General features: G+C 43.3%; 5 protein-coding genes across 8 annotated transcripts in view; 1 reads left to right on the top strand and 4 right to left on the bottom strand.

Annotated features, from left to right (window-relative positions):
- rtkna (rhotekin a) overlaps positions 1 to 3,021 on the bottom strand; it is a 39,225-nt gene extending 36,204 nt beyond the window's left edge. For 2 of the 3 annotated variants that reach the window (XM_028995084.1, XM_028995083.1), the window contains exon 1: positions 2,826 to 2,997. In XM_028995084.1, the coding sequence (XP_028850917.1) occupies positions 2,826 to 2,936 (111 nt within the window). In that variant the 5' untranslated portion in view covers positions 2,937 to 2,997. Of the gene's footprint in view, positions 1 to 2,825 lie in introns of all 3 variants that reach the window. The other variant, XM_028995090.1, reaches the window with a different exon arrangement.
- Positions 3,022 to 7,169: 4,148 nt separating this feature from the next.
- rmnd1 (required for meiotic nuclear division 1 homolog) lies at positions 7,170 to 10,927 on the bottom strand. Its single transcript, XM_028996337.1, has 12 exons — positions 10,803 to 10,927; positions 10,317 to 10,646; positions 10,122 to 10,230; positions 9,965 to 10,040; positions 9,823 to 9,862; positions 9,632 to 9,732; positions 8,582 to 8,688; positions 8,330 to 8,394; positions 8,162 to 8,238; positions 7,724 to 7,844; positions 7,420 to 7,536; positions 7,170 to 7,245 (listed from the first exon to the last, which is right to left on the bottom strand). Exons 2-12 carry the CDS (start codon positions 10,638 to 10,640, stop codon positions 7,213 to 7,215), a joined length of 1,170 nt encoding a protein of 389 aa, XP_028852170.1. The 5' UTR covers positions 10,641 to 10,646; positions 10,803 to 10,927; the 3' UTR covers positions 7,170 to 7,212.
- Positions 10,928 to 12,424: 1,497 nt separating this feature from the next.
- smn1 (survival of motor neuron 1, telomeric) lies at positions 12,425 to 15,141 on the bottom strand. 2 transcript variants are annotated; one of them, XM_028996543.1, is made up of 8 exons: positions 14,270 to 15,141; positions 14,022 to 14,093; positions 13,902 to 13,943; positions 13,529 to 13,723; positions 13,038 to 13,193; positions 12,884 to 12,937; positions 12,672 to 12,785; positions 12,425 to 12,564 (listed from the first exon to the last, which is right to left on the bottom strand). In XM_028996543.1, the coding sequence occupies exons 1-8, from the start codon at positions 14,312 to 14,314 to the stop codon at positions 12,508 to 12,510; spliced, it is 735 nt and encodes a 244-aa protein (XP_028852376.1). In that variant the 5' UTR covers positions 14,315 to 15,141; the 3' UTR covers positions 12,425 to 12,507. The 2 variants fall into 2 exon arrangements, with proteins under 2 accessions (XP_028852376.1, XP_028852375.1); XM_028996542.1 differs by having other exon boundaries at positions 13,824 to 13,943; positions 14,270 to 15,134.
- hspb11 (heat shock protein, alpha-crystallin-related, b11) lies at positions 14,394 to 16,668 on the top strand. The gene is made up of 5 exons (XM_028996544.1): positions 14,394 to 14,577; positions 16,077 to 16,183; positions 16,266 to 16,334; positions 16,410 to 16,453; positions 16,539 to 16,668. The coding sequence occupies exons 1-5, from the start codon at positions 14,486 to 14,488 to the stop codon at positions 16,620 to 16,622; spliced, it is 396 nt and encodes a 131-aa protein (XP_028852377.1). The 5' UTR covers positions 14,394 to 14,485; the 3' UTR covers positions 16,623 to 16,668.
- Positions 16,669 to 16,896: 228 nt separating this feature from the next.
- On the bottom strand, positions 16,897 to 20,983 carry mccc2 (methylcrotonyl-CoA carboxylase subunit 2). The gene is made up of 16 exons (XM_028996541.1): positions 20,744 to 20,983; positions 20,495 to 20,561; positions 20,325 to 20,409; positions 20,148 to 20,249; positions 19,904 to 20,031; positions 19,696 to 19,808; positions 19,090 to 19,203; positions 18,753 to 18,817; positions 18,572 to 18,671; positions 18,412 to 18,507; positions 18,237 to 18,309; positions 18,069 to 18,145; positions 17,825 to 17,891; positions 17,464 to 17,735; positions 17,243 to 17,328; positions 16,897 to 17,133 (listed from the first exon to the last, which is right to left on the bottom strand). Exons 1-16 carry the CDS (start codon positions 20,879 to 20,881, stop codon positions 17,016 to 17,018), a joined length of 1,701 nt encoding a protein of 566 aa, XP_028852374.1. The 5' UTR covers positions 20,882 to 20,983; the 3' UTR covers positions 16,897 to 17,015.
- Between the last annotated feature and the right edge of the window lie 3,440 nt (positions 20,984 to 24,423).

Genomic DNA, 24,423 nt, shown 5'->3' on the forward strand with positions numbered 1-24,423 from the left:
AAATTGGATCCGTAAGTGACCACATCAGTAGTAAATTTATGATAAAAGTAAAACCTCTGAAGTTTGTGACAATGAAAACCATAACTCCTCAGGCCACATTCCTGAGTGAAAGAGGTCAGTTTACAGTCGTGCTGTAAGATCATTCTAGAAAAAACACCCACTACTCACTAAACTTGAGCCTCATCTTGGCTGCACTGCGCCCACAAACCTCAATGTCTGGTCTAATCACTCAAAACCCACCCCGAGTCGACGGATTTTTACTTCAATTTTTACATTTGATTGAAAGCCATTGAATCAAACTTTTAAAGGTCATGCCTAAACATTTAATAATCTCTCTCTCTCACACACACACACAGTTCCCCCAGAGGAGCTCAGCATTACAACGCGACACAATTTTCAGGTCAGAATAGTGAGTTTGTGGATCATTAGGTTTGTTGTCCTTTAGACTAGTTTTCAGCTCAATACACCTCAATACCACTTGGTTTAGATAAATCAATACCAAGTGCATTAGTATCAAAATGTTGGTATTTTAATGAAAAAAAGTTTGTCATTGTGAAACACAGCACAGCACAAGGTGACACAGTGAAATGTGTCCTATGCTTTTAATCCATCACCCTTGGTGATCAGTGGGCAGCCATGAAAGGCACCGGGGAGCAGTGTGTGGGGACGGTACCTTGCTCACAATTCAGGATTCGATTCAGTTCGATTCGGTTCAGGATTCGAACCAGCAACCTTCTGATTACGGGTCTACTTCCTTACCCACTAGGCCACCACTGCCTCTAATGTTGTCTTTATTGAGGCAACACCAACCAAAGAGTGTGTGATGTTATTCTGTGCTGAAAATCTTCTCTACTCCACTAGTTCCATACTGCATAGTCCATAATGTGGAAATTGGTTTCTCATCCCACTAATAACTATGCTGTACACCCATTCTGCACAATTCTGATAAGATAAGACTGTTCCGTGATGACCTTGTGTGCAGTCAGGTTTAGGAAATCCTGTTTACAGGACTCTGGCACTCAGTGCAGTTTGGTACAGTTTGTCTTTTAGGTTTCATTTTTGTTGGAAATAAGCACACATTCTCTACCCTCCATTACCCAGATTTACTTTTAATAACCCCCCGCCATTATAACTGGGAGCTTTTCTGAAACGAGAGTGCAGATGCAAGGTCTATCACAATGAGATACATTTTGAGAGCCAGACCCTGAGCTGCACCGCCCCTGCCCCGCCCACCGTACTGACTGACGCCCATTGTTCTCCATGTTCTGTGAAGTTTGCAGCAGCTGACAAAGGGAAATATCTGCATTCCAGTTCTTGCATCTGAGACACTTCCTCTGTGATGGGATCAACAGCAACGATGACATCAAAATGGTGACAGGAGCGGAACACACAGAAATACCTTTAACATCTACTGTTCACCTCTGCAAACAAACATGGCAACAGCCAAAAAAAACCCTCCAGCAAACCTAGACATGAGGGGTGTTCAAGGGGTGTGAAAATATCGATACAGCAACATATCGAGATACTTTACGTGGTGACGTTGATACAAATTTAGTCCAAAATTCAGTTCTGAGTTATGTTGTTTTGGCTGAATTATTAATGTAATGTGACAGCATCTAGTACATCAACTCTGTTTTTACACTTTCAGTGAACTGTAGAAAATCACAATATGTACAGTATCACAATTTAACCTCATATAATCGTATTGTGACCAACGCGTCGTATCACAAGATCCTAGCCAATACACACCCCTACTAGTCATGCAGACACGTCGAAAAGCACAGCGGGGAGAACGTGCGTGACCGAGGGTGGATGGATGGGTGCGTCCCCGCCCGGAATAACGTGGCAGAAAGCGCGGCGGATGGACGCCGTTCGTAAATAAAACACTTCCATCTCCACCCAAAATCCACAAGCCAAGAGGTTTTTCTTCCCCACAACCCTGCAGACAAAAGGGCCGAGGCAGAAAACCAACGCTGAGGCCTCGGGGACACTAGAGAAGAACATTCTGAATGCAGAAGCCAGATCTCACACAGAGAGAGAGAGAAGACTGGGAGGAACATTTCCTCCACTTTTTCAGCGTGTTAAATCCCCACTAAACGCTGCAAAGGCCGTATGTGCGTAGAACCGGGGGAAGTTGCGAGTGTGAAGTGTGTAAAGATGCTGGTGTTATGTGAGGCACTGAAGGGCCGACCCCCCCAAAAAAACAGCGTTTTACAAGCGCCATGGCGACGGTTGCGGCTTCACTGAAATAACTTCTGGACACGCCCTCCCTGCATACTTTCCCCACATGTCCCTGCACCAGACCATGAGTAAAACATTCCCACAGACCCGCAGCATGTGGGCTCACCAGCACCTGACTGGTGGCCACGTCACCACCGGCCCAGACACACGGTGCCGGGACCATTTCTGTCACGGCGCGTGAAGATGACCGTGGCAGGGGACAGTAAACTGAATCAAGACCTCTACACAGAGGTCCACAGGAGGCAGTCTCACAGCTTGGTGTTGTTCGGAAAATTGTGTCCAGATGTTGAAGACCACAGCTGAGCAGAACACTACACAACGTTGAAACAACCCCGGGGAAACGTTTCTGATCAGACGAGATAGTCCTTCATTATTCCCAGAACATTTAACCCTGGGGACCTTCTTTCGGCAGTGTCCGGGACGAGGGTAGGGGACAATAACCGGATTTCAGCAGGATAATAGAAAGCGGAGATTAATGAGACCCTGGACATTCAACTTTTCCTCCTCAGATACCGGTGTCGAGCGACCGATCCACGGCTCGGACCGTGTCACGAGTGACCACGTGATCCGAAGTCGGTTTTTACCTGCAGAGTGTCCAGGAAGATGCTCCTCCTGCACCGTCCTCTCCGGATCTCCATTTCCAGCGCGGAGCCGCGCGCCACCGTGGCTCTGGACGTCTGGTTTCTGCAGAACATCTCGCGAGCTGTCCCCGGTGTCCCCAGCAGCCGACTGTCTGAGGAGAGCGACGCTCGAGACGCCGCGACTCGGTTCCTGTCGGACGCGCGACCCCCACCGGCGGAAAAGGCGCAGGACCCCCGTACTGTGGAGATCCTTCACAGGAGAACTTTTATTATCTCTTCATCAAGACTAATCAGGTCTAACGCAATAAAAACATCACACGATTCGGTTAAACGTATTATCCGTAATATCTACATCTGTGAGAACATCTGGAGCCATTTTAAAAAGTGAGTTCTCTCCGTGGTTTATTATATTTTCCGGACCCTTACGCAGAAATGCAGCAGGTATCGGTGCAGGGTTGGTATTAAATACTTTATCCATTATCATGGTCCATGTAGTAGTGACGGGCTCGGCAGTTGTTTGACGTGTACTGAATCAGTTCATTAAAAGAATCGTTCAAAAGATCGCCGGATCGTTCGGTGCTTGGCGGGAGGAGCCTGTCCGGTGGTATTCTATTTGACTGGTCTACTCGGAAAACCGGGCTCAGTGAGTGATCGTCCACTGTACGTTGACTGAAGGAAAATATATATATAGGTTTTATACGGTATATGTCGCATGCTGTGTGCTACTGTAAGTGAGCAGAGTTTTTTTTTAAGTTCCTTTTCTCCGAGGAACACTTGAACACAACACCAGGACATGCCACCACACCTCGTACCCCGACCATCCGAATGGTCACTGATGTTGACTGCTGATTTAATCACTGCCACGCAGTCTGTGACTGCCACACCGGCCACTGCACGATGCACTGTAGCAGAATCCACAGCCACTATCCAGGGATGCCTGTTCTCCTTGAACATAAACATAAATATTTCCTTGCATTTTACCTTGCTTACTTTTTCACTACTTTTTACTAGCCTTCTTCTACTTTTATTCTATTTCATTTCTTTTTAAAAATAATACTGCCTAGTGTCTGTTACAGCTGGTGAGTCGCACTATCTTCTCATTCCTGCCAGTCTAGGTTAGGTTTATTTATCTGGAAAGTAAATCGGAGAAGAAAGGTCGCCCTCGGAGGAAAACGAGTGACCGGAGCGGTTTGTTCATTCTGTTCGCGGGCGCGGTGCCTTCTTCACTCGTCCGGACTCAGAAACCAACGAATCACTTCTGTTCGGTACGTTCCCTTAAAAGATTCATTCTTTTGAACGAATCGTTTGCGAACGACACACCAGTAGACTGGTGACTCTTGCTTGAGCAATGATTGTCCTGGTGACCAACTCAGCAGTGGAGTCAAGAATGGGGTCCAATCTGAGTGATGCCTGTGTCATAGTGCAGTAGTGGCTCCAAGTGGCCTGAATAGGACAGCCTAAGTGACGTGTTAATCATAATATTTGTGCATTTATCTGTCATAGGAGAAAAGGGCCCATAGCAGAATATTGTACTAAATAGACATGTCTATTAGCCTGCACTGAAATATCAGACCATGTTGTGGAATTTTATGTGATAGGACTAGAAAGGACTTGAAGACCAGATTGGAAGCTTTGCTTGGCATGGTTAGTTTACTGGGCTTGTTTCTAGTTTCTAGACATTAATGTCTCTGTGTTTAGTTATGTCGTGGGAAAGAAAATGTATACTGTTATACAAGCTGGACACTGACTACTTCACATTGTATCAAAGTGTCAAATCTTCAGTGTTGCACTGTGAATACTTTACAGATGCCCTGTGTGTTTGTGTGTGTGTGTGTGTGTGCATGTTCATTTTGCAATGAATAAACGCATATTTAAAACTATGACAGAGACAAGTGTGGGAAAGAGGCTTAAATGGGGAATGATGGGCAGATAATTTGATCTTTTTATACTAAAATGGAAACAGTTAGTTAAAAGTTTAAAAAGAAATCATGGATACCATTCAGAAACCAGACACACACACCAGAAGGTGCTGCATTGTGCTGCAGAATGCTGTGGTAGATGTTTTGGTGCCTCTCATTCTGTAGATGTCGCCAATCCAGCAAAACAGCCCCAAGCCATCACACTTCATAGCTAATGTCACTGAACGAGGAACCGTCCTTTCACCTACTCAACAGCATACAAAAATCCTTCATGAGTCTTCGGTTGTCCATTGGCGCCGTTTCATGGCCCAGATAAGCCTACTTGTCTTATTCTCACATCTCAGCAACAGATGAAACCGAGACTTGCTTACAGTGACCACTATTAAGCTGTGGTCCTGTGAGCTGCCTGTTAAGTTGGTGACTTTTTCTGATGCTGTTTGGTCTGCCACACGTCTTCCTCCCGTTTCTGACTACCTTTTTGGTGACAAAGGAGGCCATACTCACTGACACCTTGACATCTTTACAATTTCTCTGTTCTCTCCCTCTCTTCCAATACTGTTCCAATAAGGGCGTGGGATAGGGCATAATCCAACACTATACTTTTATGCAGACAGAGGGGGTTGTAAGTCATTGTAAAAAGTTGTAGGAATTGTCAGCACCAACTGTCAAAGCCTCCATTGCTTGATTTCTTGTTCTCTTTTGCGGAAATGAGTTTTGGGTTACCACTCACATTAGTACCATTTGAAGCTTTTCATTGGACTTGAACTACAGGATATTAATGTGTCTGGACGTTGGGTAAAGAGAGATGGTCCCTGTCCCCTGTCCCCTGAAAGGCCACATTATAGGTTAGGTCTGTAAAGGGAAGGATGGAGCCGTCAATAGGAGGAGGCAAGGAGGGAGAAACCGAAAAAGAGGCCTGCTGGCAAAGAGGTGATGCAGGAAGAGGGGAGGTGGGAAGAGCCTGGGAAAGAGGACAGAAACAAAAGCTCGGCTGTAATCCCTGCCAGGCTGGACGGAGAATAGGAGAGTCCCCCGGTGGAGAGGGCCAGGGGCAGGATAGAGTTACCAACATACAGCAGGGGCGAGTCTTATGGAGTTTGAATACATGCATTAAAACTGAATGACGTTCGTGCAAAGCCGATCTCAAAGCAGACATGCTGATCTTGGACCAGTTCCACTGTTCCTTACTAAAACACAAATGCAGACCTCGGAGAAGGGTTCAGCTCCTCTCGTACAGAACAATACAACTGTAAATTGTAGCAAAGTGAAAGAAAAGAGTATTCCGGCATCATAGGAACAAAGTACCCTAATTTTTAGCAGAACATGAAACATAAAAAGATTTGATTAGTGCTGTCATTAAAATATTAGTTGGTAAAATTGAATGCAACATATTATATGTAAATTTTTGTTGCTTTATACATGTGGCTGGTCTGTGCACAAAAGTGTTTGTACACGTATAACCATATATAACCCGTTATCACAAACATGCAGTTTTCTTTAACTTCTATACAACAGCAGTAAACATTCTTCTACTTGCATTACTCTGTGCAGTGAAAGTGAAGTATCGTAGGTGTTTTTTTCCCTGTATGATAAATGAAACTGGATGCGAAGTCACTCGTGGTGAAATAATAAAACGTGACACGGTCATAAGCGTAGGTCAGGGAGCGCTGAGTGAATTCCTTTGGCTGTGGCCTATAAGGGTAAAACTGTGAGCTTCCTTTTGTCTCCCCGAGCTTGGGGCGATTTGTCAAAGACTCAATAAACATTCAGGGTCACAGGGGTCAGAAGCGCTCAGCACTTCAGAGCAGAGGGTGCAGGGCCCGGTTGCTCGGCGCTGTGATAAAATTTATTACCTCCTTCATACTCCATTAAAAACAAAGGAATGTGCAGCATATTAGATACACCTTTCAATCATCTCAGTATGCCCCCCCACCCACATCGGAGTAGACCTGCTGTGAGCCAAATAGAAGTATATCATATAATTAACACATTTTTGGTTACAAGACTGAAAATGTACAGGAACTTCACTCTTTGCACACTTTCAGAAACACTGTTCTACAAAGAAAGAAGTTCTAAATCTAAGTTTCTAGTATGGAGCAAGCACCAGCCAAAGCCAGTTCCTTATATGAGAAAAGCTGCCCAGGAACCAGAAGCCACACCACTCCTAATTTATGAAGAGGTTATGGAGATGTTAATAAAACCACAGAAGGGTAGATGGTATTTGATCAAAGCACTGAGCTGGAGCATTCAATCTGAATTCAAATTTTCTTTAAATCAATCAAATATCCATTATTGAAATAACTCTCCAGTAAATTGATGTACACAATACATAATGATGCATACAAGGATACATACTTTCTCATTGAAATATTTCCCTTTAAATAAATCTTTATTAAAAAAAACAAAAAAAAAACAACTCACATTTCAATCCTGTGAAAATCATTCTTTATTGCAGACAGCCCATCTGTTCTTCAAAAGATCACTCTGGCCAGTTCAAACATCACCTTAATAAAGTGTAAAAATGACATTATGTTTATGTTTAAAATGAAATGCTTTGACTGTAAATTCATTGGAAATTAATGCAAAGCTTTCCTGGTTTTAATGCCATTTTGGGGACCACTGTATATTTTGTCCTCTGGGGACAGTGACAGTGATGTAAGTTTCAGTGGCTCACTGACCTCGATGGTGATGAGAATTACAATCATCCACTCGAGCCTCAGGCTGTGCTTCTCGCTGAGGTGAGTCCTCATCAGGTCTGTGAGCTCGGTGCAGTGCTGCAGCTTCTCGTTCACCACCTGCAGATGAAGGGGTGGCACAAAAACCTACACTGTCACAAATGTCAGTCACACCGTCAGTCACAGCCTTGTACGTTACACACACTCCTCCACCCGCTTCTACCTTCCAGACTGGCTCACATGGTCATTCCTTCAAAAGTGCAGAGCATTCAGACGAATTTGACCATTTCAAACTGGGAGAACTTACCCTGACCCTTCGGCGGATGTTGAGGAACTGACAGGTCTTGTCATAAAGCTGTTCAAGGTTCTCTCTGTCCCAGTAGAAATCCGGCGTGATCAGTAGGTCTGAACTCAGGTTTATACAGTGCCTTGGACAAAATGGCATTTATTAAAATGAGTGCTGCGTGTGGACTGACACAATTCAATACTTGTTTTTTAATATTTAATACATTTAAAATCAATCAATTGCACATTCTTTCTCTGATTCAAGCTGTTAATTGATTAACTCAGATTTTTTTTTTTTTTATCTCTGTAGCACAGAGGACATCATATTACAGAACCAGGCAGTCTTCTGGTCACTCTATTTCACATCTCAATTCATGGCACCTGTGTGACATCTGACATAAAGCAAAATCTTGTCTAACAGTGTAACTATGACCTGGACAAAAGTATGGAATTATTTTACCTCAAAGCAAAAAGCTCTCCAATTTTCTGCATGACTTCTGACCTGGACAGCTTCACTCTTTTTCCAGATTTCAGCATCTGCATGAGAGGTGAATGGCAGGTACAACATGTTAGGAAAGGAAAAGGTGCTCATGAGGCGCAATCGCTGCCATAATCTTTAATATAATACCTCTGGGAATGCCTGGATTGATTCCACAAAATTGTCCAGAGAAACTTCCCAAATGGCCAGCTTAACTATAAAAAATAATTTAGGCAAGGCTGTACATACAGGAAATTACATAGTAGTAATGATTCATCATTACACTTACAAACAATAAAAAAAGAGAAATATACCAATACTACTACCGATATTGAGTGAAGACTGCATGTCTGTGGCTGCTACAGGCTTTTGAGGGAATGCTGTTATCTGAGATCGCCTCACCTGAGAGAGTGAGGGCATTGGAGAACGCAAACTTCTCCAGAACAATCTGCTCATCCTCCATCTCATTGTTCAGCAGGAAATTCCCACGGTGCAGCTTCGAATGCCCCCTTTCAAAGGGCAAATATAACACCACAGTGTAAATATATGTTGTACATGATGTACACCATACTGGCTAGTCACCTGACAAAGATGTGGAAGCCAGAGACTACAGTACGTAAGGAAACCACTGTCCTGAGCTTCAAATTCCTATTTATACCATTTACAATCAGTAATGACAGGGACAGTCCCCCTCAAGACACTCAGGGTTCAAGGTCCCCTATCATGAAAATGTCACTTTCTGAGACTATTTAACATTATTTAACAGTAATGTCCCTGCAGTGGCTAGAAATGGCGGTAGGTGTAAAGAGAATCTGTCCCCTTATGTTGTCATAAGGGGAAAGGTCACCTCCCCTTTCTTATACTTTTACCGCTCAGAGAATTTCCCACCCCCTCTCCTAAAATATTATCTCCACCGATTTTCATGGCTTGAAAACGTGTAAAGCATTGACGTTGTTTGCTGATTGTGGTTGGTGAATGGTGTTGATGACCTCATTTCCCTGAAGGTCCCCTTTCTGACATTTCTCAGCCGTCACAATACTTTCTATTTAACTGATGTTGCTGTGTTGACATGAATTTCTGTTAATCGTCTGTTACCTGAATAAAACTAAACTGTAGCCAGAGGATTAGAAGCAAGGCATGGTTTTACTGCATTTCCAGAAAAAGTGATACTATGTCATCTGATCACACAAAAAAGATCACAGGAAATTCAAGTCAATCAGAGCTCAACAACATATTAATAAGCGAACCAACAATGTGGGGCCATGATGCCTTTGAATCCAGTTTTGTAAGGGATCCTTATTATGTAAATGTAAATTATTATGTAAATGTAAATGTAAATGTAAATGTCTACATGCAACAACCAAATGATGTAATGGAGTGACTGCTCTCTGCTCTAAAGCTCTGTCTCTGTAAGGCATGTAGATGAATGTGATTGACGAATTGATGACATACTCTCCAATGGAGTAGCTGATTTCCTCATTCTCCCAATGGACCAGGGCCACTTCATAGGGCTGGATCTCGTGTTTCTCCAGGATTCTCAAGACTTTCCTCATCTTTAACAAACAAGAATGCAACTCAGCACTGTATATATCCATATCATCAGTCTAGATCTGCTCACCAGTTATAAAAAAGAACGTACTTACAGTTTTCTCTTCAACGTTCCAGAAAACTACAGAACCTTCCCTTGAAAACAGAAAATCATTGTATAGCAACACACGGGATCTGTAATATACAGAAAAAAACAAGGCAGAAAGCAGTCCCAAACCTTTTTTTTTTTACATTTACCTAAAGAAAAAGATGACGGCATTGTCGTTTGGTTTGGAAGTGCTGTCTGTTCCCATCACCAACACATTGGAAGCATCTGAAACAGAGCGTTATATAAAATACTGGCCCTTTGCACAGCGATTATCTAAACCGCTCACGGATGGTCTGACAGAGCAACCTCTTGGTAAGCCAGCAACTTCATGGAAGTCGTTGACGATGAGGTCGTGGCAGAGAGTGTGTAACTGGTACTGGTCTGCTGTGGCAAAGGCAATGCACTGCATCGTCCCCTGTAGGAAACGGTAAGTACATGATGAGAGAAAATGATGGCGTGTGACATGATGGCATGTTATACTGCCATTGGCGACATCAGAACCTCGTCTTCCTCTGCCAAAGGTATATTTGCTCTGGAAGGCTGCTTGGTTCTGGGTCCCTTTATAGCCCGTTTCCCAGGAAGGGTGGCCTGTTTGAGCGCCGTCGCAGCGCCTGTGGTGGTGGCCCTGCCCCTAAAGTGTGTGACGAGTCCCCACGTTCCCTGCAGCGTCCGGGAGACCCCGACACCCCCCGCAGATCTGTGGGCTCCTGGTGGCCAGCTGTGGACCAGGCTGTGCTGAAGGTGCGGGACACACCCCGGGTGGCATGTCGACCTGCAGATGAGACGCTGCAATCCTCGCAAGACCGGCAGAGCCCGAAGAGACATGATATTCTGGAAAGAAAAACATTCACATTCAAATACGAGCCACATAAAGGGTTGGAAAATCAGATTGCTCTTTACTACAGTCAAATCTATTCATTATATTTCTATTTGAATGATAACGTTTACATCATCATCTAGAGAAGCTGGAAGAAGCTTCTGAATTACCAAGTGATCCGGAGTGTAATAGAATAAAATGTCTCTGTTTAAAGCGTCTGTCCAGCAGAGTTGTATACGGACTGCATCTGACCCCAATGTTTTGACGGACACCGTTAACGCCGCTGACAGGGACTTCCGACTTCCGGTCTAGGGGAGGGGCGCGCTGGTGACGCAAGAAATCCACGAGAAATAAGAATATTTAAAATTCAAATTTTACACGTTTAACCTTGTTGATTTGAACAACTTGTATATGTGGCGCCAGCGTGCGATAGTTTGCGGTAAAATGACGTGATTATGAAATGGCGCCACACTGCCACCTGCTGGACACCTTGAGCTGTAACGCTACCTTTACACACGCACTTCAACCATCAATCCGTCGTAATTATTACCTCAAGCCTAGACCCAACATTATTATTCTGACCAACGCATTGCCTTGTTTTGTTTGAATATTAAGTGCATGTTAAAGTCACAACGGCACATGGCAGGAATGGAAGGAAATGTACTGGTCAGTGAGGGTCATGGGTGGCCAGGCCACTGAACTACATGATTCAGTAGAAGAGGTACTGTAGTATAAATTGCTGAAAAGGTAGTTCTATAATCAGAAGGTTGCCGGTTCGAATCCTAAACAGCCAAGGTGCCACTGAGCAAAGCACCATCCCAACACACTGCCCACGGCTGCCCACTGCTAACCAAGGGTGACGGTTCAATGCAGAGGACACATTTCGTTGTGTGCACCGAGTGCTGTGCTGTGTTTCACAATGACAATCACATCACTTTCATTTTTCCTCATAGTTTGCTGGGCAGTCCCACTCTGATCCACCATCAGAAACACTTACAATGGGCATTGGAGGACCTGAACTGGACCACAAAATAATGTAAGGTGGTGAGCTGCTTTGGATGAATCACATTTTCTTTGACATCATCTGACATACTTAATAGAAAGGTGGGTAGTCATAATGCTATTGCTGACCGGTGTATACAGGTGGCTTGAAATCCCCAGGACACATCAGAGAATAGCTGGTACTACAAAATGCACTCAGCTAATATCAATACCCTTGGTTATTAAAACCTGACATTTATTAAGAAATTCAGCAGGTTTCAACAAGTCACATTGAAAACTGGAATTTGAGATTTCTTTCATGTCCACACTTGAAAAAGGATACAATAATTAAATTATTAACATTAAGTAATTAGTTGTTTTAACCACTAAATAATACATTTTTGAGCCATGGATCACTGAACCTATATTGATGTAAAAGTAAATAAAAGAACCTTAGAATCACAAAAATCACCATGTTACTGTCCAGCATTGGTGTGATAAATGTTTAGTGTCGATCCGTTGTACCGACCAAGTTTGTAGTTTTGCTATATCTGTACTGCCATTGGAAGAATGAATTACTGATAACATGACTGAAGTAGGTACAGTTCATTTAAAAAAATAATACTCTTTAACCCAGAAAAAAATAAAGTACTGAAACAGTGTCTAAGTTCATTTATTTACAGAGAATACAAAATATATAATGAACAAAAGTCTAGGGCAATGGCTAAAACTCACATCAGTGTAATCATATGAGCTGGTGCAGGGAGGTACAAAAAAAAAAAAAAAAAAAAAAAAAAAAAAAAAAGAATATACCAGAACGGACAGGCCAGTAAGAGCACTATTTGAAACAGGTAAGGATTACATTGTGTGTTTAATGGCAGAATATTCAGGTTTTCACTTGTGATGTGGCTTCTTTCCGGTGTTTGCCTCCTTACGGCCTTGTTTCAGTCCCTGTAAAAAGTGTGAAGAGTTAAACATAGTAGAAAAACCTTAAATTGCAACATTCATTAAACCATACATTCAAACTACCAGTGCAGAAATTAAATTAAAATGCATACCAGATAGTATCCTGTGTGGTAACCACTCATGTACCAGGAGATCAGCATGCTGCCCAGAGCCTCATCCTCCTCCAGCATGTCTGGGCTCAGTGGTGGTGGTGGTGGTGGGATCATCTGCACAATAGCACTCACACGTTAATGCACAACGGCAAAAAATGTGGAAGATACTTTTAGCTTTTTAAACTATTGACTTTTGCTGACTGGACTCTCACCGGAGGGCATCCCAGAAAAGGAGGTGCAGGATGACCATGCTGTTTAGCTTCAGCCTAGACAGAACATTGATTACTTTCACGTCAAGATTTTATGATCCATTAAATGACTAGCAGTCAAAAATTTAAATGCATACTGTATATAGTTTGTGCTTACTTTTTTACATTTGGAGCTTGAGGGGGAGCCAGAAGGGAAGCCCAGATTGAATGTAGGCAGACCTGTTGGTGTCTTGCTCTTGGGTTTGGCATAATGTTGATGCATCGTGGGAAATGTACCGCTCTCTTCTGTTGAAGATTCCTCTGTTTCCTTTGTCTAGATAATATGAGGGGGATAAAAAAAAAACAAATGATACACATTGAATGAAACAAGGTTCCTATAGAACATTTACAGCATTTACCAGACACCCTTACACAGTCAGTAGTGACAGGCACAGTCCCCCTGGAGAAACTCACGGTTAAGTGTCTTTTCAGGGACACAATGGTAGAAAGTGGGGGTTTGAACTTGGGACTTTGTGGTCTTCTGCTTCACAGGTGAATGTCTTTACCACTAAGCTACTACCACCCTACAGAAAATGTATGCTCTTTTCTGTCCCTGTACCCTAAACCTCTTTGTCCTTGAAGCCTTGAGAGAGAGAGAGACAGACACACCCCGGAAGGTTTAGGCGCCTCATCTTCCAGCTCCATCTCAGACAGGAGGTCTTTCAAGCGCTGCTCCTCCTCATTTCCGTAGCCGGAGTAGACAACAACGCAGGTGCCTTTCTCCTGATCTATGGAGCTGATTGTGGCTGGATACAAGTTTCCATCCTCAGTCCAGTATGCAGAGCAGGAGTCTCCAACCTCCCACTGCAACACAGGCAGGACCGAGATTTACACACAAGTTAAAACCCACAGTAACGACAACACCGATCGAAGATCTGTACAGTTCGATACGCCACCGGTCTACCTCTCTGTCTGGAGAGGCATTGTTCCTTTTCCTACTTTCGCTCTTTTTATTGTTTTTCCGTTTTTTCCCAGGTCTGACCTTCTTCTGAGGCTCCACGTCTTCCTCTCCCTTCAAGGCGATCTAAACAGCAGGAGAGAAGTGACACCGACACGACATCCCAGCAAGACACCGGTCAGCTGGCAGCGACCTAATACTCACCTTAAACGACGCCACCGCTTTATCATACGCCTTTATAAGGGCCGTATCATCCCAGATGTCAGAATCGTCACTCTGAACAGGGAATAGAGGTTGGAAAGTTTACAGCCTACGATTTATAAAATGTGGCAACTCTTTAAATCAAATGGAAATGGAAAGAAAACGTGAAATGAGCTTTGTTTATAGGTTTAAAGGTACGTGTTTAATCGCAGCATGATGTATGTACAAGAGCATAATAAAACCGAACTCGCCTGTCCTGTTCCGCGACAGAATAAAACGTCCCCTCCATTCGCCATGAAGACTCAGAGAAAAGCGACGCTACTCCTGAAGCTAGTTCGCGCTGCGGCGTGCTCCGGCCTGCGCTGATGACGTAGATATCCTGCGACGCCCGACGCTGCCTGGCAACGAGAGTTTGTCGCGCCACTATGAAATGCGGTGTGTTGCAAAGATCTGATTGATTAATTAAGATGACGGAAAGCTCGTTAAGTTCATCTGGCGCCAAGGTGGTCCTGGTTTCTTCCAGCGACGAGAATCATCCGCCAGAAAACATCTTGGACGGGTGAGCTGTGAGGAAATAATCGCGCTCTGCGTTTTAACAAAATCGAATTACATCAAACGCGGTTTTAATAGTATGACTAATCCAGAGTACTCGTTAATTACAAAATAAGTTTTAAAAAAAAACTTCACCCATATATGCATTTAAACCAAATTCGTATTCTCATCAAATCATATATGTGAAAATTCCAGGTCTGCATAGCCATTTTCCAAACGCCCTTATCCAAAGCGACAATCAGACAGTCCCCCCCTGGAGACACTCAGGGCTAAGTGTCTTGCCCAGGGACACGATGGTGGGACTTGAACCTGGGTCTTCTGGTTCATAGGCGAGTTCATAGGCTACTACCACCTTACCACCTACATGTATGTAGGCCAGCATTGGACATGGATCATGGTTTGAAGGTTAATAGATTATGATGGTGAACGAGAATTGCTGGTGTCTTCCCATTGTAAGTCGCTTTGGATAAAAGCGTCTGCCAAATAAAGTAAAGTAAAGTAAAGTAAAGTGGTGAAGCTGATATGGTGTGTAGAGGGCAGGAGTTCAAGAAGATTGTGTCCAGGGTGTGAGGTAGTGTCAAGTGAAGTGATTGTCATTGTGATACACAGCAGCACAGCACACGGTGCACATGGGCAGTGGTGGCCTAAGGAGTTAAGGAAGCGGCCCTGTAATCAGAAGGTTGCCGGTTCGAATCCCGAACCGCCAAGGTGCCACTGAGGTGCCACTGAGCAAAGCACCGTCCCAACACACTGCTCCCCGGGTGCCTGTCATGGCTGCCCACTGCTCACTCAGGGTGATGGGTTAAATGCAGAGGACACATTTCACTGTGTGCACTGTGTGCTGTTCTGCTGTGTGTCACATGTGACAATCACTTCACTTTTACACAGTGAAATGTGTCCTCTGAATTTAACCCATCACCCTTCGTGATCAGTGGGCAGCCATGACAGGTGCAGTGTGTGGGGACGGTGCTTTGCTCAGTGACACCTCGGCGGATCGGGATTTGGCAACCTTCTGATTATGGGACCACTTCCTTAACCGCTAGGCCACCACTGCCCCCAAAGGGTGTTTTTGCCCGGTTCATTTGGTTAAGAGATCATTTGTATGGATGGAAGGCAGGACTCCTCCTGCAGGTCCTGTCCTGTTTGATGGCTGCTCCAAACCAGACTGTGATGGAGGACAGATTCCATGCATGCAGGGTAGAAATGCATCAGCAGTTTCTGTGGAAGAACATACTTTTTCAGTTGACACATGGCTGCCGGACATGGCAAGGGGAAAAAGTGACGAGGGACTCTTCCTAATTGTGTTTTGATTGTGTTAAGCTCTAGGTTGTTTTGTCCACCTCCTCCTACTCATAATTATCTATATAAAGAAAAACAGTAATGGATACATAATTGATTCGTGGACCTGGAATTGAAGTAACAGAGCAGAACACATGACTGCATGAAGGGGAAAAAAAAGTCTCTGTAATTTTTGCTGTAATTTTTTTGTTTTCCTTTACATCACAGAAGCACCAAGTCTTTTTGGATTTCCACTGGGATGTTCCCACAGGAGTTTATCATCCGTTTCCCCCATGCCACCAAGATTTCTGTCCTCACCATTCACAGCTATAACAGTATGGAGGAGCATGAATTCAACATGTTGTTTTTTTTTTGTGTGTGACCGTATGTAATTGTGATTTTCTTCTGTGACCACAGTCAAAGGGTTAAAATTAGAGAAGTGCATGACAGAAGACACAGAAAAGTTCGAAAACGTGGCAGAGAAAGGTAGGCCCTAGTCAAACTCCAGAAAGCTGCTGTGGGACAGATGCTCCATTGAATATCTGATATATTCTTCTGCAGAGCTTGAACGAACAGACAGCCATCTTCAGATCAATGATGTTTCTGTGAGTTCAACTTTCTCCTTGTGTATTTCTGAGTATTAGACTCATTTATGAAAACACTAAATATTTTTTATTTGTTTGTCCACAGCTCAACACAACTGCCACACATTTACGGTTTATTATAACCTCTGGATATGACCATTTTGTGTCTGTGCACAGCATCACTGTATAAAAAAAAAAAAAGTGTTGCCTATTATTAAAAGGCACTTGTGTTTAAAGCCTGCAGCTGCTGCTTCATAAACCTGCCGTACAGGTCAGCTACATTGCTTGGGATCCTTTTATCTAGAAAAATTGTAAGAATATATAAAATATTCTAACATTTAACATTTCCCCAAACCACTGTATTAATATTAAATAGTATTATTTATAACAAAAGAACCAAAATATTAATTGGTTTCTTATAAGTTATGGTTCACCATTGAATATATTAAATATAGAAACAGCCAAGCAGTTTGAAGACTTTAATAATGTTAATGAGAATACACAAAATCCAACCTCACATATATAAGTACTATTGAAGTGTAAAAACGTTATAGCAGAAGATGTAATCTTCCAAAGCAACAAATCACATTCTGAAGACCCCGAAACGAGTTCTCTGTGTAGGAGCGTTGAGGGCAGCACTCAGACTTAGGCCCAGAACAAGCCGTGTGTCTGCAGGGTCAATGATCCCATCATCCCACAGCCTGAGGGAAACGATCACAAGGATCCATGTGTTATATATGTATGCGTGCATGTGTGTGTGTGAGTATATAAATACGTCTTGAATCAATCAACTCTGTTTAGGACCGGTACCTGGCGCTGGAGTAGTATGGATTGCCTTCCTCCTCAAAACGTCTGATGATAGGCTGTTTCATGGCTGCCTCCTGCTCTGCTGTAAACTGAACGTAAAAAGTAATCAGCGACATTTCACACCATCCATTTACAGTTATTTTCTTTAGAAATAACTGTTCTATCTAATATATAATTTACAAAGTGTACAGAGACATCTGTAGACTCCAGAGGCTTCTTCTCACCTCCTTCCCCTCACGTGCCTTCTGGTCCTTCGTGATAGTAGCCAGCACTGTAGCAGCCTGCTCCCCACCCATCACTGATATGCGGGAGTTGGGCCATAGGTACAGGAACCTGGGGCTATAGGCTCGGCCACACATGCCATAGTTTCCAGCTCCATATGATCCCCCGATGATAACAGTTATTTTTGGCACATTGGCACAGGCCACAGCGGTCACCATCTTGGCTCCATCTTTCGCAATGCCCCCCGCCTCATACTCCCTCCCCACCATGAATCCTGAGAAAGTTGATATGCAGAGACCACATGCAGCATTTCACAACATGAAACAGTCAGGGTGACACTGGTGCAGATTAATGCAGGCTTACCCGTTATATTTTGCAGAAATAACAGTGGAATGTTCCTTTGACAGCACAATTCAATGAAGTGAGTTCCCTGCAACAAAGGCAACAGTTACTAACCTTGGAAATCCGTATCTCCATCTCCACAACTAGTCAGTTTTCCCAGGACCAGTTGTACATATATCTGGGTAATGATGTTCCCAATGCAGCTGTAACTCATATGTATGTGCACCCACATCTACAAAAGTGCATTTTCAAATGCAGAACTTGCCTTCTTTGCGGATTCCGAAAACAGAACACCATTGTTGCCAATGATGCCAACCGGGTAGCCAAATATTCTCGCAAAACCTTATTCATAGGTCAAAGACAATGAGACCTTAAAATAATATTTGCAGCATACAGAAAATTAAGCAACAGAATGAATGAATGGACTCTTTACCAGTTACAAGTGTGTCTCCATAAAAAGCCTTGAATTCATCAAATTTGCTCCCATCAACAACTCTAGCAATTACCTGAAATAAAGCAGAACAGAGATTCTATCTGGATTTTTTTTTTCTATAAACAAGCAAAAAAAATCTGATGTGCGTACATGTCAAGATATAGGTGAGCCATACCTCTTTGATGTCAAAGTTACGTTTAAGGTTGTCACCAACAATGCCATACAGATCATCAGGTGGGAAAAGGGGAGCCTCTGGTGACTCCACTGTTACCTAAAAACAGGGGTTTGTCAGATCACAGTTAAGAATGTTAAATTTATTTTACTTGTGTGCTTACATCAACAGTCTTCTTGTAATTCAGGCTTCGCACAGCCTTCCTGGCCAAATGGAGGGCATGGTTGTCATCTAAGGCGTAGTGGTCAGTCACACCCGACTTCCTATGAACACAGCCCACTAGTTACCTTGCTGCTTATGACTTCAACTGCAACACTGATTTAAGGGATGGACGTTGATGTAACCTGCAGTGAAGGTCTGCACCTCCAAGGTCCTCAGCAGATACTTCCTCTCCTGTAGCTGCTTTCACCTAAGAGAGCCAGGTGCACTCTATTAGTTGTAGTTAATAAGGCCAGAGTGTTGAAGGCACACTGCGGGGCGTTGGTGGCCTAGCAACTAAGGAAGTAGACTTAATTGAGGGTTAAAATCCTAAACAATCAAGACCCCCACACACAGCTGATGGCTGTCCACTGCTTACAATTGATAGGTTCAATCCAGAAGACAAAGTTGTTCTCGCTGCCATGATCATGCTCACAAGTATCACAAGAATATGTCTGGACATTAAAAACATGCAGTCCTTACCAAAGGAGGACCACCAAGGAAGATTGTTCCTTGATTGCGTACAATGATGCTCTCATCTGCCATGGCAGGGACATAGGCACCCCCCGCAGTACATGACCCCATCACCACAGCAATCTGATCACATGAGACACATCATTATGTAGGGTCATCGGTAATAAGGGATTATATAACATGTTGCATATGCAGTTAAACCTGTTATAATAAACCAGATTTCTGACCACAATATTATAGAATTTGAATTTATGTAACATGGACATTTTCACACATTATGCTAAAACCTAATAGGATTTAATTCAAACACTACATAGTTAAGCCTCAATATTGCTTATAAAATGGCACTGTTCTTCTGTAATGTGACAAAAGACATTCTGTTATTAATAGTTTCATTCATATTTCTGTCTTAGTTACTCATACTCCCTCAGTAATGTTTAGAAAATCCTTCACAGGTCTTCATAAGAAGGTGAGCATGTTTCCTTTTTATAAATCTCCAGGCGTTGGATTGAATAATTCCTTGACACCTGACTGTCTTTTGTAACAAGCTATTTCCAGCCAGAAGAGATATTTCTTTGCATGGGTCTGAATCATGTTCATAGCTTCAGTGTATACCTGAGCTATTCCTTGAGAGGACAGCCTGGCCTGGTTATAGAAAATACGCCCAAAGTGGTCTCTGTCTGGGAACACATCTGCCTGCCTGGGTAAATTGGCTCCACCAGAATCCACTGATGAAGAACAGGTACTATAAGATCTTTGCAATACGTATAATTTCTGGTAAAATCAACAGAACCACCACACAGGTGATAAAACATGTCTCCACCCAAGTAGATGCATGGCAGGTGGTTCTGCTGAGCAATCTCTTGAGCACGGAGATGCTTCTTCACAGTGATAGGGTAGTAGGTTCCTCCTTTAACTGTAGCATCATTTGCAACAATGACACATTCCACCCTACAAGAAGACACAGAAAATAAAGATAATTATTCAGTAAGACTTGACACATAGCAGGTGCCAAAGACCAAGTTTTAAGACATAATTAAGATTAGCCTGGTTTTACTCTGGCTTACCCAGAAACACGGCCAATGCCAGTGATGATGCCACCGGCAGGAACCTCCTCTGCCCCGTACAGCTGGTAGGCAGCAAACTGGGAGAACTCCAGGAATGGTGAGCTGTGCATGAAGGAGAAACTCATTTTTCCAGTGAAATTGCACTAAACGATGCCATCAGTCGGCTTTTTTTTGTACCCCGGGTCCAGAACTCTGTCTATTCTCTCCCTTGGTAAGAGTTTCCCTCTGGACGTGTGCAGTCTCCTCGCCTTCTCTCCACCTCCTGGGGAAGGGAAAAAAAGAGTGTCACAGTGAACTTGTCGCCAGGGCCCTGCCACTGCCTGTTGCGTATTCGCAGCGTCTCCTACCTAACCTGACTTTCTCTGCCCGCTCCTTCAACTCGCACACAAGCGCCTGCATTCGCTCATAGTTCTCCTGTGGAAACAGAAAGCAACATGGACCTCCATTCTGCGCCGCGTGAGCGTTTTAAACGCCCACAACTGTTCGCGTTGGAAATTAAAACGTTTTACGTTCGTGCAGTTACAGCAATGCCTCGAAGAGTGACGCATTCTGGGGATCTCCTAAAACTAGAGCCCGCGGCTTCGGCTGCGGCCTACCTGAAATACCGCCGACTGCCTGTCAGGCTGCGAGCCCAGAGTCGCTACCGCATCCGCATGGTAGAGTCTGGTGATCCCCGCCGCGCCGCTTCTACAGCGGAGCAAAGAGTAAAGCGGCCTGAGGGACTGGAGGATCATGTTTGCGAGCCGGAGCCGCTCCTCATTACATTCAGACCACGTCCAAGGACACAACAGTGCCCGGGCAGCACGGTCCAGGGTACCAGAAGGGTTAAAGTAAACAGCCCCGCCCCTCCATATTACAGCCAATCAAAACGAGACTCGCAGACACGCCCCCTCCATGGATTTCGGGAAGAGACGTCAGATACAGTATAGAGCTGTAATACTGGGATCCTTTTTAGGATTCGGCTCCCTCTGAGTCACTCACTAAACTGATCCGGGTATGTGAGTCACTTGAGTCACTTGAGTCAGTATTGGCGCTAACTCGCTCTCTGATCCGAGTCCGGTTGTAGAGGAAGTTAACCGCCAGGAGCGCTAACCCGCTCTCTGATCCGGGTGCGTGAGTCACTTGAGTCAGTATTAGGCTGTAAAGGAAGGTAACCGGTGGATTCACTCGTGACTCTGATCTGTGCTACCGGAGCGCTAACCCGTCTGTGAGCGATTCAGATTCGCCTTCAGGGCTATTTTCGGCTCTGACTGACACAAGGAGTCCACTAGGAGGATTCAACTTTGCGGGACGTTTGTAGGTTTGTAGGATAGACCTCGTTTTTAAGTGTGGTTGTGCAACGAAACTTTACTTTACTTTATTTAGCAGACGCTTTTATCCAAAGCGACTTACAAGAGGAGTTATGTAACTTTTATGGTAGTAATTTATGTTTTAATGATTATAAGATGTATTTATGTGATGGAGTTTACAATTTAGACATGGTGTAGTTAGGACTCGGTTCAATGGAGACCTCAGATTCGTGGCTTATGAGTCATTTAAAGGATCCGGGTGATTAACCCGGGTGAGTAATGAATCGCACAGCTCTAATACAGTATTAGGGGAGTCTTCAGAGTCTGCAACACTAAGTTGCACATGTTCTATGAGTCAAGTAAGCTTTATTGTCATTTCAACTGCATACGTGTTAGACAGTACATAGTAAAACGAAACAATGTTTCTCTGAAACCTGATTCTACACCTAACATTTAAACAAAGTTACAGACCGACATAAAGTGCACATGTGGAAAAAATGGACAAACTGGGCTACATGAAGTACAAAAACATGGGACGTGGGCAGTGAAAGACATGCAGTGCAAGAGTAACAAGAGTAATATCAAACAGAACATGTGGACAACAAAGAAGAAAGACAACAGAAAAAGTGCAGAGTAAAAAATGTGCTAATGCTGCTGTAGAAACAGTCAGTGGTGGCCAAAGCCAGTGTGCCAACAGCACACATTTAGTCCATCACTTTTGATAACATTTATTTGTATATACTTTTTTTATTTTACAGCTTGCTGATTAGCTGGTATTATCATGACATTATTATGTAATATATTGGTCACCTAACAAAAGATTCTTGAATCAAATTTGCTGTTGGTTAGGTGATGACATTTTCATACATATTTAAGAAGTCAACATGAGTCCTCAAAAGTGATTCTTCGTGAAAACTGTTCAAATCTTTTGAAAACACTGAAATGCATCAAGACAAACAAGACAAATGGCCAGTGGAGGCTGTACCTGAGGGTAACACCCCACAGCGCAAAGGTAGACCCACCTCACACCTCCCACAGCATATGAAACCACACCAGTGCAACCAGAAGATGTTGACGTACCACACCAGCCTGAAAATGCACAAGGAAAGACACAGGAAGGAGATGGTCCATGCTTCAGAGCAGCCGTTAAGCTCCATGCAGCATCAGAAGAGTTGTTCAGTAGAATCAGAGTTACAATTGTACATTAATTTCTACCAGCAATTCTACACTGCACAGGACCAACAACAGCAGTCTAATAAACAGGGTCAAGGAATACCACCACCTACGTACCACAACGAAGAGGATTTCCAGGCTCTGTTGAACATATTACTACCACCAACGCCACTCTACAATGAAGAGGTCCTACAGCAGCCACAGTGCGGTTTCCAGGGTCTGGTGAACATTCCACCACCAGGACTGCACCAGAACAGAGAGACCCTACAGCAGCCACAATATGATTTCCATGGTCTGGTGAATATACCACCACTGCTGCTCTAAAATTCATTAAAAAGAAAATGTTGAATTACTGTAATTAATAAACTCTAAATAGAAGAATAACTTATTTATTTTCTTATTATTTTATATGAATGTGCGCCAAAGTTATTGGCACCCGGTGTAAAAATCCATCTTCTTAACCAATTTGTGACCACACATGCCTGAAACTGGACCACTTAAATGTGTCTGAGATTGTTTTATTGTGGTTATTATTATTTCATTGGTTGCTTACACTGCCTGTGAGCATTTTATGTTAGCATGCTAGCATTAACATGCTAACATTCTATCTTTTCAACATGTTCTAAACATCACCAAATTTCACTTGAACGCATGCTCCATCGGCTAATTAATAATTTAAATATTAATATTAATAATATTAAATAATCTCTCCTAGCCTGTCTGTGGTCCTGCAGTGGCTAGAAATGGTGATAGGTGCAAAAAGTGCTTTGGTCATTCTTCTTCACCGTTTAGAGAGCTTCAGCTCAGACAGTTGGATCTGGAATTGATGACGTCATAAGGGGAAAGTTTACCTCCTGTTTCTCATGCTTTGTCCACCTAATTTCCCTCCCCTCCCCTAAAACTATATCTCCAATGACCGTGATGGCTCAAAAACAAGCAAAGTTTTGCAGTTGCTCAATAATTGGATGTAAAAAATATGCTCAAATATATTTTTTAGTTCAATCACGCGAGACTCACTGGGTTTTTTTTTCTGGAAAAATGGCAAGACGACTTCCAATTTGTACCAAAAATTGTAGTTGGTAAATGGTGTTGATGATGTCTTTTCCATGAATGCTCACGGCTTGGGTCACGATTGGGTGCAGCTGGGAACGCATCTGGCACCAATCTGCTTGACAGATTATAAATTCAAATTCAAAACCCCCCGAGAACCGGTTGAGCAGTGGGCAGCCATAACAGGCACCCGGGGAGCGGGAACTGTGCTTTTGCTGAGTGGCACCTTGGCGGCTCGGGATTTGAACCAGCAACCTTCTGATTACAGGGCCGCTTCCTTAACCTTAACTAGGCCACCACTGCCCCTGGATCAAAGTGGCTGTAATTTGCACAAAGGGTGAACTTCAGAAAGAGACTTCAGATATAATATTAGGGGACTAATAAGACCTCTATAAAAGCAAAAAAAAAATCATAATAGGAGACCTTTAAAGTAAACGCAGCCTGGATATGTCAGTTAATGCTCTCAGTTCTTTCTGAATGCTCTCTTGTGCACTTTGCTGTTGTATCAATTACAATCACTGTGTACATGTTTATTTTTGGATTGACGAGAGGGTAATTTTCTACATTTTTTATTCAGAAACAACTGTTCATTAAAAGTGCTACAAATTAGTTTTTTTGCTGTTTCTGAGTACAAATAGTTTGTGTATACATTTACGTTGTTGTTTAATTGTTTATTTCTAAAATATTATTTAATGTTTTTCCTTTCCTTTCACAGTCATGAACACAGACATTTCACTGAGCTCTTCGGAAAGGTGACTTTTAGT

Source organism: Denticeps clupeoides, chromosome 11 (genome assembly GCF_900700375.1).
Source record: "Denticeps clupeoides chromosome 11, fDenClu1.1, whole genome shotgun sequence".
NCBI lineage: Eukaryota > Metazoa > Chordata > Actinopteri > Clupeiformes > Denticipitidae > Denticeps > Denticeps clupeoides.